This window comes from Heptranchias perlo, chromosome 16, assembly GCF_035084215.1.
Source record: "Heptranchias perlo isolate sHepPer1 chromosome 16, sHepPer1.hap1, whole genome shotgun sequence".
Taxonomy (NCBI): Eukaryota; Metazoa; Chordata; class Chondrichthyes; order Hexanchiformes; family Hexanchidae; genus Heptranchias; species Heptranchias perlo.
The window spans coordinates 51,437,205-51,458,949 of NC_090340.1; the positions used below are offsets into that span (position 1 = coordinate 51,437,205).

The 21,745-nt window shown below is 41.7% G+C and overlaps 1 protein-coding gene across 2 annotated transcripts in view; it reads left to right on the forward strand.

Annotated features, from left to right (window-relative positions):
• The first annotated feature begins 2,696 nt into the window (after positions 1 to 2,696).
• usp10 (ubiquitin specific peptidase 10) overlaps positions 2,697 to 21,745 on the forward strand; it is a 95,146-nt gene continuing 76,097 nt past the window's right edge. Inside the window, exon 1 of one of the 2 annotated variants that reach the window (XM_067998118.1) lies at positions 2,697 to 2,784. In XM_067998118.1, coding sequence (XP_067854219.1) covers positions 2,764 to 2,784 — 21 coding nt within the window. In that variant the 5' untranslated portion in view covers positions 2,697 to 2,763. Of the gene's footprint in view, positions 2,785 to 3,275; positions 3,357 to 21,745 lie in introns of those variants that run through there. The other variant, XM_067998117.1, reaches the window with a different exon arrangement.

Below are 21,745 nucleotides of genomic sequence, written 5' to 3' on the forward strand. Positions count from 1 at the left end.
CTAAAATACTTAACAACACAAGGATTACTTCTGAAGTGCAGTAGTCACTGTAGGGTTGCCAACTCTGGTTGGATCAGGTGACGTCTCATCACATGACTGACATCTGTTCACGTGATGCTTGCCCACAGTTTGTAGATGTTATTGCATTTACCTTATAAAGGTTGAGCCTCCTTGTAGTTGAGCATTTTTGCCTGCATTTTTTGTGCCAGCCGCTGTTGTGCGAGTAATTCCGAGAACCAGGAGGCCACCCGTGAGTAGGTGAAGAAAGTACACAGGCCCAAACCACAGGTGTAAACTGCGAATGCAAAGTACAAACTCTACATTTCCTCCAGGTTGATAGCAGTAGTGCCCAGGAGATTAATTTTCCATTCCTGGAGACTCCCAAACAATCCTGGAAGGTTGACCACCTGACCCTAACCCTGATCTCTATCCACTGTCATGGGATAGAGGAACAGAACATCAGCAAGGTTTCCTGCTCCTGATCAGTACCCGCTGACTGTAGGATAGAGAAAAGGAACAGTGGCTAGGGATCCTGCTCCTGGTCACTATCCACTGACTCTGGGATTGAGAGGGGGAAAATCAGCCAGGCTTCCTACTCCTGATCACTAGCCACTGATCTTAGGATAGGGAGAGGGAGAGGGAAGATCAGCCAGGGTTCCTATTCCTGATCACTAGCCACTGATCTTAGGATAGGGAGACGGAGAGGGAAGATCAGTCAGGGTTCCTATTCCTGATCACTATCCAGTTTCCAGCAGGGCTCACTATCAGTGGATGTCGGGCGAGGGCAGGGTCAGGGTCAGCTGTTATGTCTTACAAGGTAACCTGGCTCACACATGGATAATGAGCACCTGAGGAAGATACAGGAGGGCAAGGCAAAGAACCAGGTGGGGAGGAGATAGAGGAGTTACACAGAGCAGATACGGGAAATGCTGCGCTGCGCCCCACCCCCATTCCCCGATCTCCCTCTCTCACCTCCGCCTGCGCCCCAACCCCCTGACCCCCAGTCTCCGGTATCCTCTCCCTCTTCCCCCGCGAGCCCCAATTCCCTAGTCTCCAGCCCCCTTTTGCCCTCTCCCCTGCTCGCCTCGCCCAAGTCCCAATCCACCAATCTCGGTCATTGTCTCTCCCTCACTAACCCCAATCCCCATTCACCCTCTTCCAGCCCAACCCGGCCCAGTTTCCGGAAGTCACCCCATCCGCTGGAAATGACCTCGTTAATCCCCTCCCAATATTCTTCAAGCCAAGTGGGCACGAGGCGAGCCCATGTGGGGGAGTGGCGAAACAGTCGTTAACTGATATTCCACGCGCAGGAGTGACACCGAAGCTAGCAGATGGGCTGTGGGAGGTGTCAGGCAGTGACATCACTAAGCAGCGGCGGATGGTGACGTCAAGGAGTGGAAGACGTTTTTTTCTGTTTCGGCGGGCGGTGACATTGTGGAGTTGGGGGGGTAGGTCCGCTGCTCCGGCAAGAAATTTAAAGGGCTGCCCCATCTTTGAAAGTATGGATCGATGAGTCCTGGTGGGAGCGTGGATCAGAGATCTCTTGGGTCGCCAGCAGCAGTGCCGGGGAGATTCATCTTCCATTCTGGGAGAGTCCTGGCCAATTCAGAAGAGTTGACAATCCTAATTCACTGTTGTTATCGAGGAACATGGCAGTGAATTTGCACACAGCGTGGTCCCGCAGACATCGAATGATTGAATGACCAGAGACGGTCTACTTCCAGTAATTTTCAGTGGTTTTTTTTTTAAGTTAAAAATTTGAATTATCCAATAATTTGAATTAAGCAGAATAGATTGTAATCTGTTTTGGTGTTGATTCAGGGAAGAATTCTTACCCTTTGCTGGTGTAGCCGGGGCAGCAAGGTAATGTGAGCAATGGGAATTATGATGCAAAACAGTCAGAATGGTCACAAACTCTGAAATATAGAGTTGCAGAGCGAAACATATCAGAACAGGTTACATTTTTAAACTAAAATTAATGAGTTTCACAGCAAATGAATGAGACTTGATTAGGGTTGCTAACTCTGGTTGGGTGTATTCCTAGTGGTTTCATCTAATAACCTCCTGTCTCCAACCGCACCCCCACCCCCAGTCAAATAGCCTCCCCCTCCCCCCACTATCTCCATATATAACTAATAAACAAAAGTGTGCAAAAAAAAATGAAAAAACACCATTTTTTTTAGTGTCCCAATGATTTTTCTTCTGGGTTGTTTGCAGCAGTCCCCAGGAGATTAATATTTAATTGCTGGAGACTGAAATAACCTATGAGTAATTTACTATCAATTTGGATTTTTTTTTTGTGTTATGTCTATAACCAAACGCAAAAGCAAATTTGCAGAAGCCCAATGAAGTACTTCAGTTGTTATTTAAAAATATGAAGCGTATCTCTTCCCCACCTTCCCCCATCCAACCAGGTTGAAAGAAGTTTTGCAAGACGACCAATGGGAAAGGCGTACAGATGACCCACGCCGGGAGGCGACCAATCCCCGTGCAGAATTTCTCCAGACGCGCGCTATTTGACCAATCAGTGACCGCAATGTTTGATTCTTACGGGCCATTGGTAGAACCGCGCAATTCGTGGATTAACCAATCAGAAAGCAAAAAGGCGCCCAGGCCACTAACCAACGGGAGCGCGCGGGGGAAGGAGAGGGAGAGGGGGGGGTTGCTGCTGTGCGCGCAGCGCGCAGGCGCATCGGGTTTCGCGTACGAGACAACATGGCGGCAAACGGGGAAGCATGAGTTATCTCATTCAAAAGCAGCAAAATGGCTAGTAACAATATAAAGGTAAGGAGAGCGAGGCATGGCAGCGCAGCGCCTTAGCAAACCGTAAACCCAAGTGGAAAAAAAGAACAACTCCGCAGTCGGGAAAAAGGAGAGACTATTTCTCCTCAGGATGAGTTTAAAAAAAAAATACATGAGGTTCACGTTTAGGCCCCGGGGTATTTTCTTCAGCCTGAGTCCCTTCAGTCGGCAGAGTTTCAGCCCAGGGCCGACGCGGTGCTGAGGTTCTTGCGTATCCGAATATATATATATATATATCTGTATATAAATACACACGCCCATCCTGGATCGTTACATTTCACTTATTTTATTTGATATACGCCGCGGCCCTGTTAGAGGCCTTTTTTTTTATTTCGGCTGCGTTCCAAAATGTTCGGTTTAACAAGAAAACATTAAAAGAGATAAGGGGTGGGGGAGGGGCGCATGATGATTCATTCCAGCATGTACTGAGTGTGCTGTAGATTAACCGAGTGTCACATGGAATTTAACTGGAAAGAATACGGACATGCACTACGACAGCAGAGAAGATGCACGGTTTTATCACTGCACAGGAATGGAAAATCATCGGGATCCATGTGTGTTTGTGCCTCTGGACATTTATCTTTAATGTTAGTGGAGAATGGTCAAAATGGATTCCGATATTTTGGGGGGGGAGGAGGAAAGAGCTTGTTTTGCACGTGGTGTGAGCGAAAGTATGTCTCAGTACTATAGTACATGCATCGTACATTAATTTTTGGACGCATTTATTATACAATGCAAACAGTATTTTGTCTCATCCTGATTTTGGCATACTCATTTAACATCGAGGATGTTTGGCAATACCATATAGTGTTGAGGTAGAACTAATTAGTTCAATATATCTTTTTTTCCAAAAAAGAAATCAAATTAGTGTAGACAAAAAAGATCTGGCAAAATGCATTAAAATGTTTAACATGTAAATTGTTCTACCTTAATGAGTAATCATCAGAACCACCAAAACCTACAAATTTCAATTTTAAAAAAACTGAAACCTGATATTCATGACTGTCAATCCACTAGTGTAAATGTGAATTAAAAGAAACTTTCTGTGTTGAACATATTCAAAATTATCAACTTAATTCTGGATGGATTGCTTAACCTATTTAGGAAAAACACTAACTCAGTGATAAGGTATGTTTCTTGATAACTTTTTAAACTGGCCTTATTTTAATGTACTTTTAATTCATTTCATTTAATTGAAATTAAGTTTTAGTCAAATGAACGGTAGTTTCTTTAGCTTCATAGAGATACTCAATTTTGTGTAGGGATGTTCTGAACTGAACTTATTCTGTGGGGGATATGCTTACTGCTTCTGCTATTTCACTTCATATATCATGTGGACATTACAAGTCCATGTATGCACTAAGGTTTTGTACACAGAAAATTACTTATATTGGGGATTAGGGCTTGTGGTAGAGAGAGGATGGTTGAGAACTGGGCAGTCAGTGGATTGGGGTTCGGGTGTTTACACCAGCTTTATGTAAATTTTCTGGCTGAGAGTAATTTAATTTTTACTCTAACTTGAATATATAGCTTTTTAAATACTTTACTGTAAATCAGTTGCTAAAATGCAACCAATATGAATTTTCAGCTGTAAAGGGGTAAAATGAGATGATGGAAAATTATTTGCACAGGAACCATCACTACTAGTTCACAACACTTATCAATGTCAGTTGGTTTTAAGAAAACTTATGCTTGGCAATTCAGCAGTCGAAGTTTTGACATGTCATGTAGCACCTATTAAGAAAATCTCCCAAAGTAAACAGCTTTTTGTCATTCATCCATAATATGGTGTCACTGATTTTCTACAGTCACGAAAATGATTTTTCAGTCATTACTGTATTGAAATAGTTTTTCAATTTTTACTGAGTTTGTTTTCCCCAGTTCTATGTTTTGATGCAGAAACTAAAATGCTAAATTGAAATTGACACCAACTCCACAAAATCAACTCTAAGTTATAACAATTCATTGCATTTATATAGTGCTTAAAATGCGTTAGGGAGTGTTTTCCCATACTGAAAAGCATATTTGTCTTAAATCAATGTTGAAAAATATTGCTGCTTGTTGAAATACATCATGGGAAACCTAGAATTGGTCTTGGGCTTTAATTTAAACATGATGGCTTTTTAATCAGCAAAATTGATTATTGATTTTAAAAAAAGGTTTCTAGATTGACACTACTGTTTCTAGTGTCCTATATATTTTAGCCAGCAGCAGGTAACACCATGCTAGATTTTGACTGGCATTAATTGCCCTTTAAAATAAAACAAGTGAGCAGCAGTTACCCAACATATTTTTCAGTAGTTTTAAAAATAAGTGGTTTGTAACTGCCATGCTGAATTGTGAAAGGAATACTAATCTACGTAGTTTTTTGTTCACCATTTGTGGAAGCTATCTGGCCTGACTATCTCAGACCAACTCACTTTTTTAAATAAGAGTCCATATTAATAAAAATACCTTTTTTTAAGAAAAGTGACCAGGACTAAGCAAATTTAAATAACTGTTAAATTCAAAAGAATGCCATCAAACACATATTTGAACAAGTCCCCCAAGATGTTTGTATTTGAATTGAGTGGCTTGCCTCTCCCTCTGACTCTAGGCACTGACAAACTGTCTAATATCTGTAACAATTGTATTAAGTTAAGTTGGGAAATGATTTCTGAGTAAAACTTTTTTTTTAAACCTCTGTGTATTAATTAAAGAAGCCAATACTAAGCTAAGTGTTAGATCATTTTTTGTCGCAATAGTAATGAAAATGCTGGTGTATAGGTTGTCTTTTAGCTACTCAAAGGCCTTTGGATTAGTAGCATTTTTAACAGCAGTAATCTCTAGTAGAAATTTGAAAGGGTTCCAACCATTCAGTGTTTGGCAAAAATGTGCTGAATTTTGTTTTGCTCCACTGAAAGAAGAGCTAAGTTCTAAAAAAGCACTCCAGTCAGCTCTAGGTAAACATGCTTGATTTCAAGGCTTTTGTAAAGTAACAGACTACTCCAATCAATCTTATGTTTCACATTTTTTATGATGTTTTGTTTTTACTGAAGTTAAAGGAGAAATCTTCATGCCTCAATTAACCTTTACAAGATGACAATTTGATTGCCTTTACTACATTATACATTTTTTAAAGAACCAAAGTACAGGGTTCAGGCTCCAACTGAGCACAATCCTGTACTGAAAGCTAAAATGATGCTGGATCTGCATTTGAAGAATTGGCATGTGCTTCAGCTTTTTGTAAATAGTGGGTAGAGATGAGGGAAATTGTATATATGGTAAACATATGACAATATTTATAGCTTTGGAAAGGATTGACTTGTACATAATATACTACAAAATAATTCAAAGGGTAAAATAGTTCGTACTAACTCACCTGAGCTGTGATGGAAATACAATTCAACGCTAACATAGGAAATTTCAGTTTTTGGAGAAGCAAGAAGAATTGAAATTAGGGAGAGAAAAGCATTATAGTTCCATTCATTTATGCTAATTTTTGGACTTGTAAAACCTGTAAAGTGCTCATTATATAAACTATAGTTTATTAAAAATCTCGGGTAGAGCTCACACAGTCTGCCCACAAATCTTGCTGCTGTTTGTCATGATTTTTGGTCATGCTTCAGTGTCAGTATTTACCATTGTAAATTGCTGTGTCAGCATTTCATATTCAATTTTGTAATGTCAACTGTCACAATGTAGTTGCAGGTTCTCGCCAGGAGGTAGTTCTGTGAGCAAGTTTCTGAAGTCTCCCAATTCTCTCCATCTTCTATTTAAAGATTATTCATACTCATCAACTAGTTATGGGCAATGTAATACTTCCTGTCACAATTTGTTGATACTTCTATTTCCAAACAACATATCCTGACTTGCTGCGAGCAACGCTAGGGGGGAAATAACTATATATTGCCAAATAGTGATTAAGTTGCTAATTCCAGAACATTACAGGTGAAGATAAGGTTTTTGAAATGTTTGTCTACCTGGCCTTTTCAGAGTCTATGAACCGGACTATATATCTTGTATTTATATAATGTGTTAAAGCTGTTGGTACTTTGAGTTTGCCCCATTTGCATTGCAGTGTGGAATTTAGAATGCAAACAGCTTTTTGAGGTGGAGTCAGTTGTACTGCTAACTTGTTACATTGATAATAGTCTAAACCTGTTACCAAATATATACTAAATTGCATTGTTGGCTGCACCATAGCAGCTGGAATTGACATGAATTAATTCTGGTCAGTCTTAACTATGTGTAGCCTTTTGTTAATACCTCACTCCCAGGCCAGCTATCGAGCCAGTAAGTTGAATGTGAATTAAGTGAGGCATGTTTTGCAGAGAACTGGAACTTTGGACAATTGTTAACTTGGTGGGTGTGAGTGAGGGAGCATTGGTGAATGTCCGTGCTAATATGCTGCTGTTGTAAGTAAACAGCATTGTGGTGTGTTTCTCTTGTGATGTTTTCTGCTCCCTTTAATCATGTTTTACTCTCCATAAACTCAAAACTTTTTTTCGTTTTCCAGTTCACACAAAATATAGCCACTTTCAGTGGTTGAGGTTGCATGGGAGCCCAGATAAATATTCTGGCTGCTTGGGGGAGGATCAGTAATAATCTCATCAAAGCCTGGCCCTTCCCATCCTGTATCCATTTTGCAAACCATTTCCCCAGATTAATTGCAAAGAAATTAAATGCTGTTTTCGTCACAAATGTACGATGCCCGTATTAGCACGTCGGTACAATACAGTGGTGTATGTTACTTTTCACAGATAATTCATGTTCACAAGCATTATGTACAATGAAAATTGTAGTGCATGTATACTAAAATTCATAATTGTAACATTACTTTGTTTCAAAAAAATGTGCTCTTTTAAGAAATGCCATCCTTTTATTTGGCTTTGAGTAGCAATGGCCATAGTTCCCGCAAAAGAAACTTACAAAAGGGTATTGGATATATACTTGAAAAAGAAAGATTTGCAGTGCTATGGGGAAAGAGTGGGAGAGCGGTACTAATTGGATGGCTCTTTCAAAGAGCTGGCACAGGCACAATGGGCAGAATGGCCTCCTATGTTAAGATTCTAAGTTTGATCAGGATATTTTTCGTATAAATTTTCTACTCCTTCTATGATTCCAACTCTCCTGATGAGACGTTAAACTGAGGTCCTATCTGTTTGTTCGGGCGAACGGCATCTCAGTTGAAAAAGATCAGTGAGTTTTCCTGGTGTCCTGGCCAAGGCTGTTCCCTGAATCAACACTTTCCAAAACAAATTAACCAGCCATCGATCTCATTGCTGTTTGAGATCTTGCTGTGCACAAAATAGCTTGAGTTTGCCTACATAGTTCACTGCACTTCAAAGTAATTAATTCTATGGAATACGTTTGAGAGACACGATAAGGTGCTATATAAATGCGGGTCTTTCTATCGGCTAAATTGGCCGAAATTGGGGATTGAAACCAAGTTTTCTTAGCCTGTATGGCTCAACTACTTTTGGATAAACTCCCTAACCCATGGGAGGGGCATCCTATAGAGAAATCTTCAATCAATATAAGATGGCATGACATCACCCGATACTGCAGTGCTCATTTTGGGAAATGAGTTTCCGAGTTAGACGAATATATTATTAAAGTAATGGTCAGCATGTTCACCATTGTCTGAGCTAAGGATTCCTTTCCAGAAACTGACAATTTAAAATAGCTTCTAGTGGATAAACTTTCCTATCACCCATTTTTGATGTGAGCAGGTCCCATATTCCCACCCTACCATCATAGGCTGCCCATGAGACTACAACAGACAGTAGGCTCAATGTGCGGCATGGTAGCTGGCCTTGGACCAGTTGGAGTATGGTAGTGTAGTGGTTATGGTACTGGACAAGCAGTGCAGAGGTCATGAATTTGAATTCCATCATGGCAAGTTGTGAAATTGAATTCAATAAATCTGGTTATTTGTGCCTGGCGCTAGAAAAAAATTACCATGAATGCTGCTGAATTGTCAAAAATCGTCCCTACCCAGACTGGCTTGCATGTGACTTCAGTCCCACACTATGTAGTTGACTCCTAATGCCCACTGAAATGGCGTGGCAAGCCACTGAGTTGTAAAAACAAGGTAAAGGTGGCCCACCTTTCCATGACAACTAGGGATGTGCAATAAATGTGGCCTTGCCAAGGTCGCCCACATCTGAAGGAGATATTAAAAATATCAAATAGTTTAACTGCCAGTTGTTGAAAGTTAAATATAACAATCAGATCAGAACTTTGTAATATAAGTACATATTCAAAGCTCATAGTTCATCTGTATTGTTAATGTTACCAATTGAAATACATTTTAAGTTTACACTTAGAGAATGCTTAAAAACATAGACTTGAAGACTTTAAATTTCATGCTCATTAAGGTGAGGGATTCTATTCTTAGTGTTTGCATCAGACACTTTCAGATTAGGTTAGATTTAATATAAATCTCTCTCTCCTATCTGCAATCTGACTGCAGCATTTTCTATATCAACTGCCCTTTATGGCCGGAATAAGATAGTCGGCTTAGTGCTGAATAATGGGCAATTTTGTGTTTTGGATTTGTCCCTGTTTGTAACTGGTTTGAAATGACTTCAGTTACAGCCGTAAGACTTTAATCCTGTCCGTCTGGGTTGCATTTTAACTTGGGTCCCAGAGATAAAAGAATGGTGTTAATTGACCAACTGTACCAACAAGTCCTAGCTTTATGTAGCTATTTGGATTTTAAAATAACAAAATACACACTAGAAGATGGAATTAACCGGGCATGTAACTTTTTAACCATCACATGCACACAAGCAGTACTTCAGACTGCTCCTTAGTCTGTGCTAACACAAACCTTTTGAAATTGTTGACTAGTTTTCTAAAAATTGCATGTTGACTTAAAGTAAACCTGCAATTTTGTGCAATTGCAACAAGAAAATAATGTGCTGTGCAGTAACTGATAGTTGTGTAACTGAAAAAACTGATGTTGAAAGGGTAAAGTAAATGTACAACTGTAAAAAGGTGGACAAATTGTAACTTTATTTTACCTATGAAAAGCTTTGCTATTAAAGGTTTTTACAAGTCTCTGGCGTCCAGTGTAAACAAAAAATTGAACTTTTCTGCCTCACATGGAACCATCTACGCCTTGGTGAAAGTGACCATTTTGTGAGTAATTAATGTCTCATTTTCCCCTAGTTCATCAAAGATCAGGCATAATGTCTTTCCCAAATGCATACAATATAGCAGGCTATTCATTCACATGGTCTCTGATAGTAATTTAATTGAAAAAAGTCTGACCCTATTTTTTTAAACTTTAATTGTCTTTTTGGTCTGCCAGGTGCCTGACTTGTGGAAATCCATCACTATGTCTGAAGCAGTTTTAATGTTGCACTAGTGCAGCAGGCTCCTGATATGCGGATCTCACACATCCAATATCAAAGTAAAATTGTCAAATTTGCTAAGCATGGCAGCTGGGGAGACCTTTTTTTGTTACTGGATGGATCTACCTGAATGGTGAAGATCTGTCTAGTGGGAGCAAGCAGCAATAGAATATCGTTAGTTTCAATTTAAGAACCTTCAAACCATGCTACTGAGAAATGCACACTGGTAGAGTGCATACTTTCTTGCCATAGAGACATACCCCACTTACCAAAGTCCAGAGAGCTTACATGCAGAATGGCCAAGCCAAAGCTTAGACATACCCAGGGGCACTGCTTGAATTTAACCAGCTAAACCATGCATTCTACCAATACAGAACTAGTAAGCTTTCTGCTGCTTCCCAGTTAGAGAATATTAACCATTTTAGGACTTGGCTTGCAGAGTTATCTGGAATTGAGTGGGAAGAATCCTGTCCACACTAACAGGCCCACCCTCTAGGTTACATTAATAAGACAGCCTGATTTGTTAATTAACAACAGTTCCCTGGAGAACTATGCACCTACTCTGGCTGAGTTATCAGACTGTTGGACCTGCCATAGTGGATTGACTTAGTTCCAAACTTCTAATGCGAAGCATGTCATCTTAGAGCTACTTTGACCCCAAAGAGACCCTGCTTACCTTTTTAAAATTTTAAAATCACCATTATGGGTAATGGTGTAAATTCAACGAGACATTTTGATAAAATCACTGATGTTCCCCTTTAAATGTTTGAACGCAAACTACTGTGAATGTATTTTAATTGGATCGATGTATTAATGTCGAGCTACACGGAATGCACATCATGGTAATTTAATACTTAGAACAAAGATGAAAGCTTTCCATCTTTTGTGAAGCTGATAAAGTAATGTAAGTTTTTAAATTTCCATTTTTAAAGGGAAAATCAAAAATTAGAGCTGTAACAAATTTTTCCTTCGGGGTTAGGGGACATTTAGAAGCTATTAATGTATTTTACAATAGAGGAGTAACTGTGTTTTGCGGCAAAGGGAGATAAGAATGAAAGAACTTGCATTTATGTTGTACCTTACCACTATTTCGGCACGTCTCAAAGTGCTTTGCAACCAATGGATTGCGTTCCACATGCAGCCACTATTATATAGGCAAACATGGGCGCTAATTTGTGCACTGCCAGGTTTCACATACTGCAATTTAACAAATGGCCAGTTATAGGGAAGTGTGTGTAGTATGATGGGCCATGCCACCGTTTTGAACACTAAGCCATAGATCAGAAGGTCCCATGTTCAGTTTCTGATGTGTACTGGGTTAGTTGATCTTAGCCGTGGCAGCAGTTGAGCCACTATAGTGTTCTGCATAAGGCTATTTGGATACGATGTATATATTCTCCATTACCTGATGTTGTCCAATGTAAGTGGAAGCTGGGCAGCTGGACTTAAGTGAATAATCACAATTTAAGCATGTGTTTAAGTACATAGATTCCTTTTTGTAGTAGTTTCTGTTTTCCTGTTTGTAGTAGTTCTTTTTTGTGGCCTGCTGATTGTTTCCATGCATTTGGGACATGCAGACCAGATTAGCAGAGTACAATGGCTAAAGACCTTATGGAGTCTTACAAGTTGTTGATCCAGTCAAGAATGAGTCCGTATAACACTGTACATGTTGTTAAGATCCCATTTTGCAGAAGACGATTGAGGATCAGTGTGTTAATTTGCAGTAGCTAATTCACCATTTCTTACATCAATGTAACCTCATAGTTAATTAATATGTAAGCAGTTTACAACAGCCATTCTAGTGTGATCTGTTACATTTGGTTAATGTGGAATGAAAGTGCTGCAATTTTGTCCATAATCTGTTAGAATTGGGAATATTACCAACAGTTTAATGGGATGCACATGTATATTGTGCAATTTTGAAGAACTGGTTTGCATTTAGCGATTTCCCAAAGTGCGCACTGAGTGCGCAATGAAGATGCATCAGTTTTAAAATGGTGTTTGGTATGTCTTAATGAGTTGATTGTTGTGATAAAGCAAGCTTGGTGTGTTTCGATCAGACTTGTTATCCAGGAAATTTGCATGTAAATGCTGTAAAATGTATTCCAAGCTGAATAGATCTCATTCAACAGGATAATGCTTTGTGTCTGAATCCATGTTTTAGGATTGTTATGAATTTGAATTTATATTTGTCTAGGTATAGATGCAGCTGGGAGGGCAGATGAGTGACCTACTCCCAGGCCGTTATTTATGAGCATGAATGTTGGTTGTACAGTTTTTTTCCATATTTGTGGAAATTAACAAGCAGTAATGTATGCATAGTATTTTTTTCTGATCTCTTTAGTTATCATCTGGACAGTAGAAAAATGTGAGCTCCTTCTAATGGCACTCACTAGTGTGAAATTGAGCCACGTTGTCCAGGAAGACCTGAGTTTGATGCTTAGTCTGTGCCATGTTAGCTGATCTCATCCAAGGTGGCATGGTGCAATTGGTCTGGGAACTCCTGGGCTAGAGTTCAAGAATGTGGGGTGGGTGGAAGGAGGAAATCATCCAGGGCTTTGTTTTCGGGCCCTGCCACAAACTCCGTTCCCTAACCACCGATTCCATCCCCCTCCCTGGCCACTGTCTCAGGCTGAACCAGACTGTGCTCAACCTCGCCGTCCTATTTGACCCCGAGTTGAGTTTTCGATCCCATATCCTCTCCATCACTAAGACTGCCTACTTTCACCTCTGTAACGTCGTCCGTCTTCACCCCTGCCTCAGCCCAGCTGCTGCTGAAATCTTCATCCATGTTTTTGTTATCTCGAGACTATTCCAGTGCTCTCCTGGCCAGCTTCCCACCTTCCACCGTCCATAAACAAACTCATCTAATACTCTGCTGCTCTTATCCTAACCAGCATCAAGTCCTGCTCACCCATCACCCAGTGCTCGCTGACCTAGGTTGGCCCCTGGTACATTAACACCTCGCTTTTAAATCACACCCAGGTGTTCAAATCCCTCCGTGGCCTTATCCCTCTCTATCTATAACCTCCTCCAGCCCAACAACCATCCAAGAACTCTGCGTTCCTTCAACTCTGGCCTCTTACTCAACCCCCACTTTCTTCGTCCTACCATTAGCGGCCGTACCTTCGGCAGTCCAGACCCTGAATTCTGGCATTCCCTCCCCAAACCTCTTTGTCTCTCCTTTGCCACGCCTTAAAAACTCTTTGACAAAGCTTTTAGTCTCCCACCCAAATATCTCCTTCTTTGGCTCAGTGTCGATTTTTGTCTGATTATGCTCCTGTGAAGTGCCTTGGGATGTTTTCCTACGTTGAAATTTTTTAATTGATTATTTTGTGTTTGTTTTCCACAGGCAGTTTTCATGCCTTTTAGTGTATAGAATTGGAATTTTGAACTATGCATGCATTTTTAAAATGTCCATAGCCACATTGAAATGTAATGATAACACGCACACCAGTAATCTCAATGAAATGTTTGCCATAACACTCAAAATGGCTATACGGCCCATTTCCAAAAATTAAGTAGTGAAAAAAGAATTCCACTACTCTTAATTATCTCCAATGTTTCCAGCTCTCTGTTTCGTTAGAGCTAATCTATTAGTTGAAACCTCTTGTCCTTAAGCCTGTATATGAATGACAATTCAAATTGATGTGATCGGGTTAACTGTGAGCCAGAAGGAAGTGGCTCATTGTGATGCAACCTGAAAAAGATGCTGCAATATCCCTTTTTTTTCTTGTTTCCAATTCTTTTGGCTGACCTTTTCTTCCTTTCCTGCATTAGTACTTATCCTAGGTACAGGTCTACAGGAGGTGGCAGCCATTTAATACTGTATCCAAGGAGCCACTCTTGTTATGAACCTGGGTCATGAATGTTGATGAAATTTTTGGTATTAATGGGTGTCGTCGTGGCAGAGTTTAGTCTTTCCTTACCTGATGCTGCCGCATACATCATTTTGGGAGAAGGAGGGCTAATGAGTGATTAGAAACAGCAAGCTTGACTATTGTGTTCCTCTTCCCCATCCCAAATTAAAGCATAGGAAGATTACCACATCTTGGCTGAGGGAGCTAATTCAGTGTGGACAACAGATAGAAACCTGTGACCTTCCAGATCTATACGGCTCTATGACTGGCATATTTAACCACTGAGGCACTGGGACTAGTGTTCTCAAAATACGTAACAAATTTAGCAAAAACATTTTGCAGATTTTCCTGAAATTTTTACAAAGCTTTTTTTTCTTCAAAGAAGAATATCTTTGGCCATCCCTAATTCGGAGATGGTTTTATAGAGATAATTTTGGTGGAAAAGTAGAATATCAACTGAACTTCTGTCATTTAGTGTTCCTCAGTGTGTCCTGTTACAATAATATGCATGGGAACCCATCAGCTTCCTGGGTCTTGCAGAATTTGCATTGTATAGAAAAATCCAAATTGTCTAACTGTTTAATGTCACAACTCTTTATGAATTTGTACATTAAAAATGAATTTTTTATTAAAACAGCTCCTGCTTCGTTAACCAAATAAACCACAATAAGGAAGTTCATTTCATTGTTTTTTTAAATTCTGCTCTTGATTTGTCCTGTATTTAAGTTGACCACAAATTACAACTAATGTTTTACTTGCACTATAAAATCCCTGTCAGAGTAATTTGATAAAGCTTTACTGTCTTAATTATTCTAGTGATGTCAGGGAGGTTTAGTAAATCCAGACTTGGCCTTCTCTCCCCTGAACTCTCTTTCATCGATTGCCAGCTTGATTCAGTGGCACATTCTCGCCTCTGAATCAAAGTTGTGGGTTCAAGCACATAATCTAGGCTGACACTTCAGTATCAGTGATGCTGCCTTATGGATGAGATGTTAAACCAGGACCCTGTCTGCTTGTTCAGGTGGATGTAAAGGATACCATAGCACTATTTGAAGAGCAGTGGAATTCTATCTATCTCTCAACCGACACCACCAAAAGAGATTAACTGGTCATTTATCTCACTGGCTGTTTGTGGAACCCTGCTGGGTGCAAATTGGCTGCCGTGTTTTCCCACGTAATAACAGCGACTATTCTTCAAAAAATAGCCCATTGGCTGCGATGTGTTCTGGGCCATTCTGAGGATGTGAAGGGTGCTATATAAATGCATGTTCTTTCTTTGTCCTCTTCTGTTTTCTGTCTGTCTTTATTTCAACCGCAAGTGGGTGGATGCAGTAGGGAAAGAAGCCACCAACTGGTTGTATTTGGAATGTGGGTTGCAGGGAAAATGTGGTTTTTAGTGGCCCCTTCCATCCTCTTACACAGCTACTTGCTCTCCCCTCCCACCTCCTTCCCCCTTCACATAGAAACATAAAAAATAGGAGCAAGAGTAGGCCATTTGGCCCTTTGGGCCTGCTGCGCTATTCAAAATGATAATGGCTGATCGTCTAACTCAGTACCCTGTTCCCGCTTTTTCCCTATATGCCTTGATCCCTTTAGCATTAAGAAATATATCTCTCTCCTTGAATACATCTAATGACTTGGCCTCCACTACCCTCTGAGTGAAGAAATTTCTCCTTGTCTCGGTTCTAAATTGTAAACAATTTTACAACACCAAGTTATAGTCCAACGATTTTATTTTTAATCCCACAAGCTTTCGGGGGCTTTCCCCTTCCTCAGGCGGTGTGGAAATGACAATTTCGAATCCTTCGCATTTTAAGATCACATAACAAAGCCTGGTGATTACTGCCCGTTGCCAAGGCAATCACAGTGAGCAAACAGAAAGGTGTCATCTAAAAGGCCACTGAATATACAACCCCCCCAAAAAAAAGAGACACACAGAACGAAGACAGTCAATGACCCGTTATATTAAAAACAGATAACATTTGTTCGCTGGTGGGGTTACGTGTAGTGTGACATGAACCCAAGATCCCGGTTGAGGCCGTCCTCATGGGTGCGGAACTTGGCTATTAATTTCTGCTCGACGATTTTGCGTTGTCGTGTGTCTCGAAGGCCGCCTTGGAGTATGTTTACCCGAAGGTCGGTGGCTGAATGTCCATGACTGCTGAAGTGTTCCCCGACAGGGAGAGAACCCTCCTGTTTGGCGATTGTTGCGCGGTGTCCGTTCATCCGTTGTCGCAGCGTCTGCATGGTTTCGCCAATGTACCATGCTCTGGGGCATCCTTTCCTGCAACGTATGAGGTAGACAACGTTGGCCGAGTCACAGGAGTATGAACCGTGCACCTGGTGGGTGGTGTCCTCTCGTGTGATGGTGGTATCACGGACACCACCCACCGGGATCTTGGGTTCATGTCACACTACACGTAACCCCACCAGCGAACAAATGTTATCTGTTTTTAATATAACGGGTCATTGACTGTCTTCGTTCTGTGTGTCTCTTTTTTTTGGGGGGGTTGTATATTCAGTGGCCTTTTAGATGACACCTTTCTGTTTGCTCACTGTGATTGCCTTGGCAACGGGCAGTAATCACCAGGCTTTGTTATGTGATCTTAAAATGCGAAGGATTCGAAATTGTCATTTCCACACCGCCTGAGGAAGGGGAAAGCCCCCGAAAGCTTGTGGGATTAAAAATAAAATCGTTGGACTATAACTTGGTGTTGTAAAATTGTTTACAATTGTTAACCCCAGTCCATCACCGGCATCTCCACATCATCGGTTCTAAATGGCATACCCCGTATCCAGAGACTGTAACCCCTGGTTCTGGACTCCCCAGCCATCGGGAACATCCTCCCTGCATCTAGTCTGTCTAGTCCTGTTAGAATTTTATATGTTTCGATGAGATCACCTCTCATTCTTCTAAACTCTAGTGAATATAAGCCTAGTCGACCCAATCTCTCCTCATACGTCAGTCCTGCCATCCCAGGAATCAGTCTGGTAAACCTTCGTTGCACTCCCGCCATGGCAAGGACATTCTTCCTCAGAGAAGGAGACCAAAACTGCACACCTTCCTTCTACCCATTCTATTTCTACCACACATCACTGCTGTATCTCTTCCCCTTTCTGTTACACACACAAGCACACTATACTCCCCTCCCCCGTTGCTCCGCTGTCATTCATCTCACCCGTGATGCTGCATCCACTCTCCCTAGGATAGATGGTGAAAGAGGCCCCTTCATCCTCAAACCAGGTTTTCTTCATTTCCTGATGAAAACTCATCAACCTGAAACGTTAACTTTCTTTCTCCACAGATGCTGGCTGACTTGCTGAGTATTTCCAGCATTTCCTGTTTTTATTTCAGATTTTCAACATCTGCAGTATTTTGCTTTCGTTTTTCTCATTTCCTTTTCTATTTCCCTCAGATGATGTTTACATTTAAAATTCTACTTAAAAGAAACAAATAATAAGAAACTGCTTTTCTGTCTTTTTCTTTTGTCTCATAAATGCTACAAATTAGAATATGTTTCGCAGATTAGCATTGACCATCATCTCACCTGTTGAAGTGACATTAAACGAAGGAAGCCACTTTCTCTGACTCTCTTTCCCTCTGTGTGTCTCTCTCTCGTTCGGACTCTGCCTCTCCCTCTGTCTCTCGTTCGGACTCTGCCTCTCCCTCCGTCTCTCGTTCGGACTCTGCCTCTCCCTCCGTCTCTCGTTCGGACTCTGCCTCTCCCTCCGTCTCTCGTTCGGACTCTGCCTCTCCCTCCGTCTCTCGTTCGGACTCTGCCTCTCCCTCCGTCTCTCGTTCGGACTCTGCCTCTCCCTCCGTCTCTCGTTCGGACTCTGCCTCTCCCTCCGTCTCTCGTTCGGACTCTGCCTCTCCCTCCGTCTCTCGTTCGGACTCTGCCTCTCCCTCCGTCTCTCGTTCGGACTCTGCCTCTCCCTCCGTCTCTCGTTCGGACTCTGCCTCTCCCTCCGTCTCTCGTTCGGACTCTGCCTCTCCCTCCGTCTCTCGTTCGGACTCTGCCTCTCCCTCCGTCTCTCGTTCGGACTCTGCCTCTCCCTCCGTCTCTCGTTCGGACTCTGCCTCTCCCTCCGTCTCTCGTTCGGACTCTGCCTCTCCCTCCGTCTCTCGTTCGGACTCTGCCTCTCCCTCCGTCTCTCGTTCGGACTCTGCCTCTCCCTCCGTCTCTCGTTCGGACTCTGCCTCTCCCTCCGTCTCTCGTTCGGACTCTGCCTCTCCCTCCGTCTCTCGTTCGGACTCTGCCTCTCCCTCCGTCTCTCGTTCGGACTCTGCCTCTCCCTCCGTCTCTCGTTCGGACTCTGCCTCTCCCTCCGTCTCTCGTTCGGACTCTGCCTCTCCCTCCGTCTCTCGTTCGGACTCTGCCTCTCCCTCCGTCTCTCGTTCGGACTCTGCCTCTCCCTCCGTCTCTCGTTCGGACTCTGCCTCTCCCTCCGTCTCTCGTTCGGACTCTGCCTCTCCCTCCGTCTCTCGTTCGGACTCTGCCTCTCCCTCCGTCTCTCGTTCGGACTCTGCCTCTCCCTCCGTCTCTCGTTCGGACTCTGCCTCTCCCTCCGTCTCTCGTTCGGACTCTGCCTCTCCCTCCGTCTCTCGTTCCCTGCTCACATGCTCTTGTTCTTTCTTAGGTGTAAGCAATAATTTGCTGTGTCCTTTTCTAACCCTCAATAGGTGAGATAATTGACGTCAAAATTCAATTGGTGTTTATTTTTGAAAATTAAATTAACATCAACATGATGTTCCTCCTGTCCTCGCCGAAGTATGTGCACACTAACCCAGTTGGCGTTTATCTCTTGATCTCTTTCCAATGTCTTACCAAATACAACAACTTTAGATTTAACGTCAATTAATTGAAGGGCTTAAAGTGTATGTAGGGGGTAGGGGACCGAGGAACGAGTGAGTTTGGGAAAATGTACAATGCCACCAACAAAGGTGGGGTTGACAAAATATTTTCGGTATGCATACTTTTATGGACAATCCCTATGTATTGCACCATCTACATATTCTGCAAGCCAGCACAGCTCTTTCTTTAGTCCATGTCTTTATTCAACATTGTTCTATTGAGATTAAGATGAAATAAAAATTTGTCTTTAGTTATAAAGGTACTAACTAATCATAAATCATGTTGAAATTTTTCCTCCTTTGTAATTTGAAAATGTTATGCGTATTCCTGCAAATGCAAGTGTGCAAAGTAGTGAATTGGCTTTTAGGTTGTCAATTTTTTTCTGTTTGGTTGTGAAGCCAGTAAACAGCTGCATTAAAAATATTTTCATATGTTTGCTTTTGTTGAATGTACGTTGCAAAATAAGTATTGTGAATGCAGGATTTTTGAATGATTTCTTTGCATTATTGATTTTCTGTCACTAAATGTGGAAGGGCTGCAAGTCAAAGCTACAGCCGTGTAATTGCAATAAAAGGTACTGCACATATTCCAGCATCTAGGCATTTTTTGATTTAATTTTAAATCCTTTCGCTCAAATGTTTAGCAAATTGCAAAGTTTTTTTTGCCAGTGATTAAGCTTCAACATTTCTAATTCAGTTGATGGGCAGCCATTAACCAAGATATCCTCATACAGTGAAGATGGATGCTAAGGAATATATTTTTGGTAACTTTGATGTTTCTCTCATGAAAGGTGTTTAAGGATCCACTGAAAAATGTAGCATATTTATAAATCCCATGAATGAACAGTATGAGTCGTGAACTCCAAAAATGGAGAGACACTGGCAAAAAAACCTTTCAATATGCTGAAAGTTCAAGTGAGAGGACTTAAAAACTAAATCAAAAATGCCAATTAGCTGAAATATATACAATAAATTACTATTGCTATGCAGATGAATACATATTAATATATTGTTTACTTCCCTTGAGTTTTTCCCTGAAATATAACAATTGACCTACTGTTGTACCTCTAATTGGCCACTACATGGTGCATGAACACAGAGTTAACTTGGCATTTTCTTCCCCTCCCCCTCATGCATGACTGCTTCAGCCATATTGCTTTTCAGTCTGCTTTGTGTATGTGTTAGAATATAAGAAATAGGAGCAAGAGTATGCCACATGGCACCTTGAGCCTGTTCCGCCATTCAATCTGATCATGGCTGATCTTGACCTCAGTCCCACTTTCCTGCCTGATCCCCATATCCCTTTGATTCCCCTAGAGTCCAGAAATCTGTCTATAATCAGCCTTGAATATATTCAATGACTCAGCATCCACAGCCCTTTGGGGTTGGGAATTCCAAAGATTCACAACCCTCTGAGTGAAGAAATTCCTCCTCATCTCAGTCTTAAATGGCTGACCTGTTATCCTGTGACTATGCCCCCTAGTTCTAGGACTCTCCAGCAATGGGAAACAACCTCTCAGCATCTACCCTGTCAAGCTCCCTTATAATCTTATATGTTTCAATTGGATCACCTCTCATTCTTCTAAACTCCAGAGAGTATAGGCCCATTCTACTCAACCTCGCCTCAAAAGGACAACCCTCTTATCCCAGTAATTAATCTAGTGAACCTTCACTGCACCGCCTCTAAGGCAAGTATATCCTTCCTTCGGTAAGGAGACCAAAACTGTACACAGTATTCCAGATGAGGTCTCACCAAAGCCCTGTACAATTGTAGTAAGACTTCCTTACTTTTGTGCTCCAACCCCCTTGCAATAAAGGCCTATATTCCATTTGCTTTCCTAGTTGCTTGCTGTACCTGCATGCTAACTTTTTGTGTTTCTTGTACGAGGCCACCCAAGTCTCTCTGAACATCAACATTTAATAGTTTCTTAGCATTTAGAAAAAAATCAGTTTTTCTATTCTTCCTATGTTGCCATTTAAGGCATGGGCTAAAACTATTCCTTTTGGGGTGCACTCAGCTTCCAGCAGTACTAGAGTTGTTTCATCTACTTACTGATTTGCCCCCATCTGCAAAGCAAATATGTAATTACATACTTGTTGGTATGTTGTAGTGATTATTGCAGGTTTGCAAGTTAATGTTTATTTTTAAAAAACTCATGTAATATTTCAACTCTTAATGGGAATATTACCTACTTTGGGCAGGTTCTTCTCAAACAGTACAAATGTATTGGGTAATTCGATAGATGTGTCTCTTATTCTTATGCCTATGTAAACTGAATTCCCTGTGTCTGTTCTCGTGCATTTTGGCTGCCACTCTGGACTCTGAGCTTGTTACTTCTATCTATTTTTCTCTTGGGACCTTCCCTCTGATCTCTCTCCCTTCCTCTCATGCAGTTATGCCACCTTTCATTCCCCCCCATTCCAACCCATCATTACTCCTGCCACCATACCAGATTTGAATTCCCATTGGATAAGACACAGCTACTGCCTGTCCTCTCTCTCTTTCCCCCCCCCCCCCCCCCCCCCGGCATTCTCTGACATGCCCATTGAGGTACCTGCTACTGACTCCTTATGAGCAGCAACCCCAACTGCCCACTCCCCAATCCACCTCTCTCACTAACCTTCCTGTGCATCGCGTCCAGAGGGGGACTAATCTCGGCAACCTTCTTGTCCAGCTCACCCTCCCCAGCACTACCCCCTTGGACTCTGCCAGTGGACCTACCGTCACCACCCCTGCTGCAATTCCCACTAGAATGTTGGCTCACTCGCTAACGAGGCCCTTGCCATCTGTGACCTTAGTGTGCATGATCGTGGTGATATCATGGCTTTGACAGAAATTTGGCTCATGGGTGATAACACCTTTCCCTTTGAAGCCTCTCTGCCTG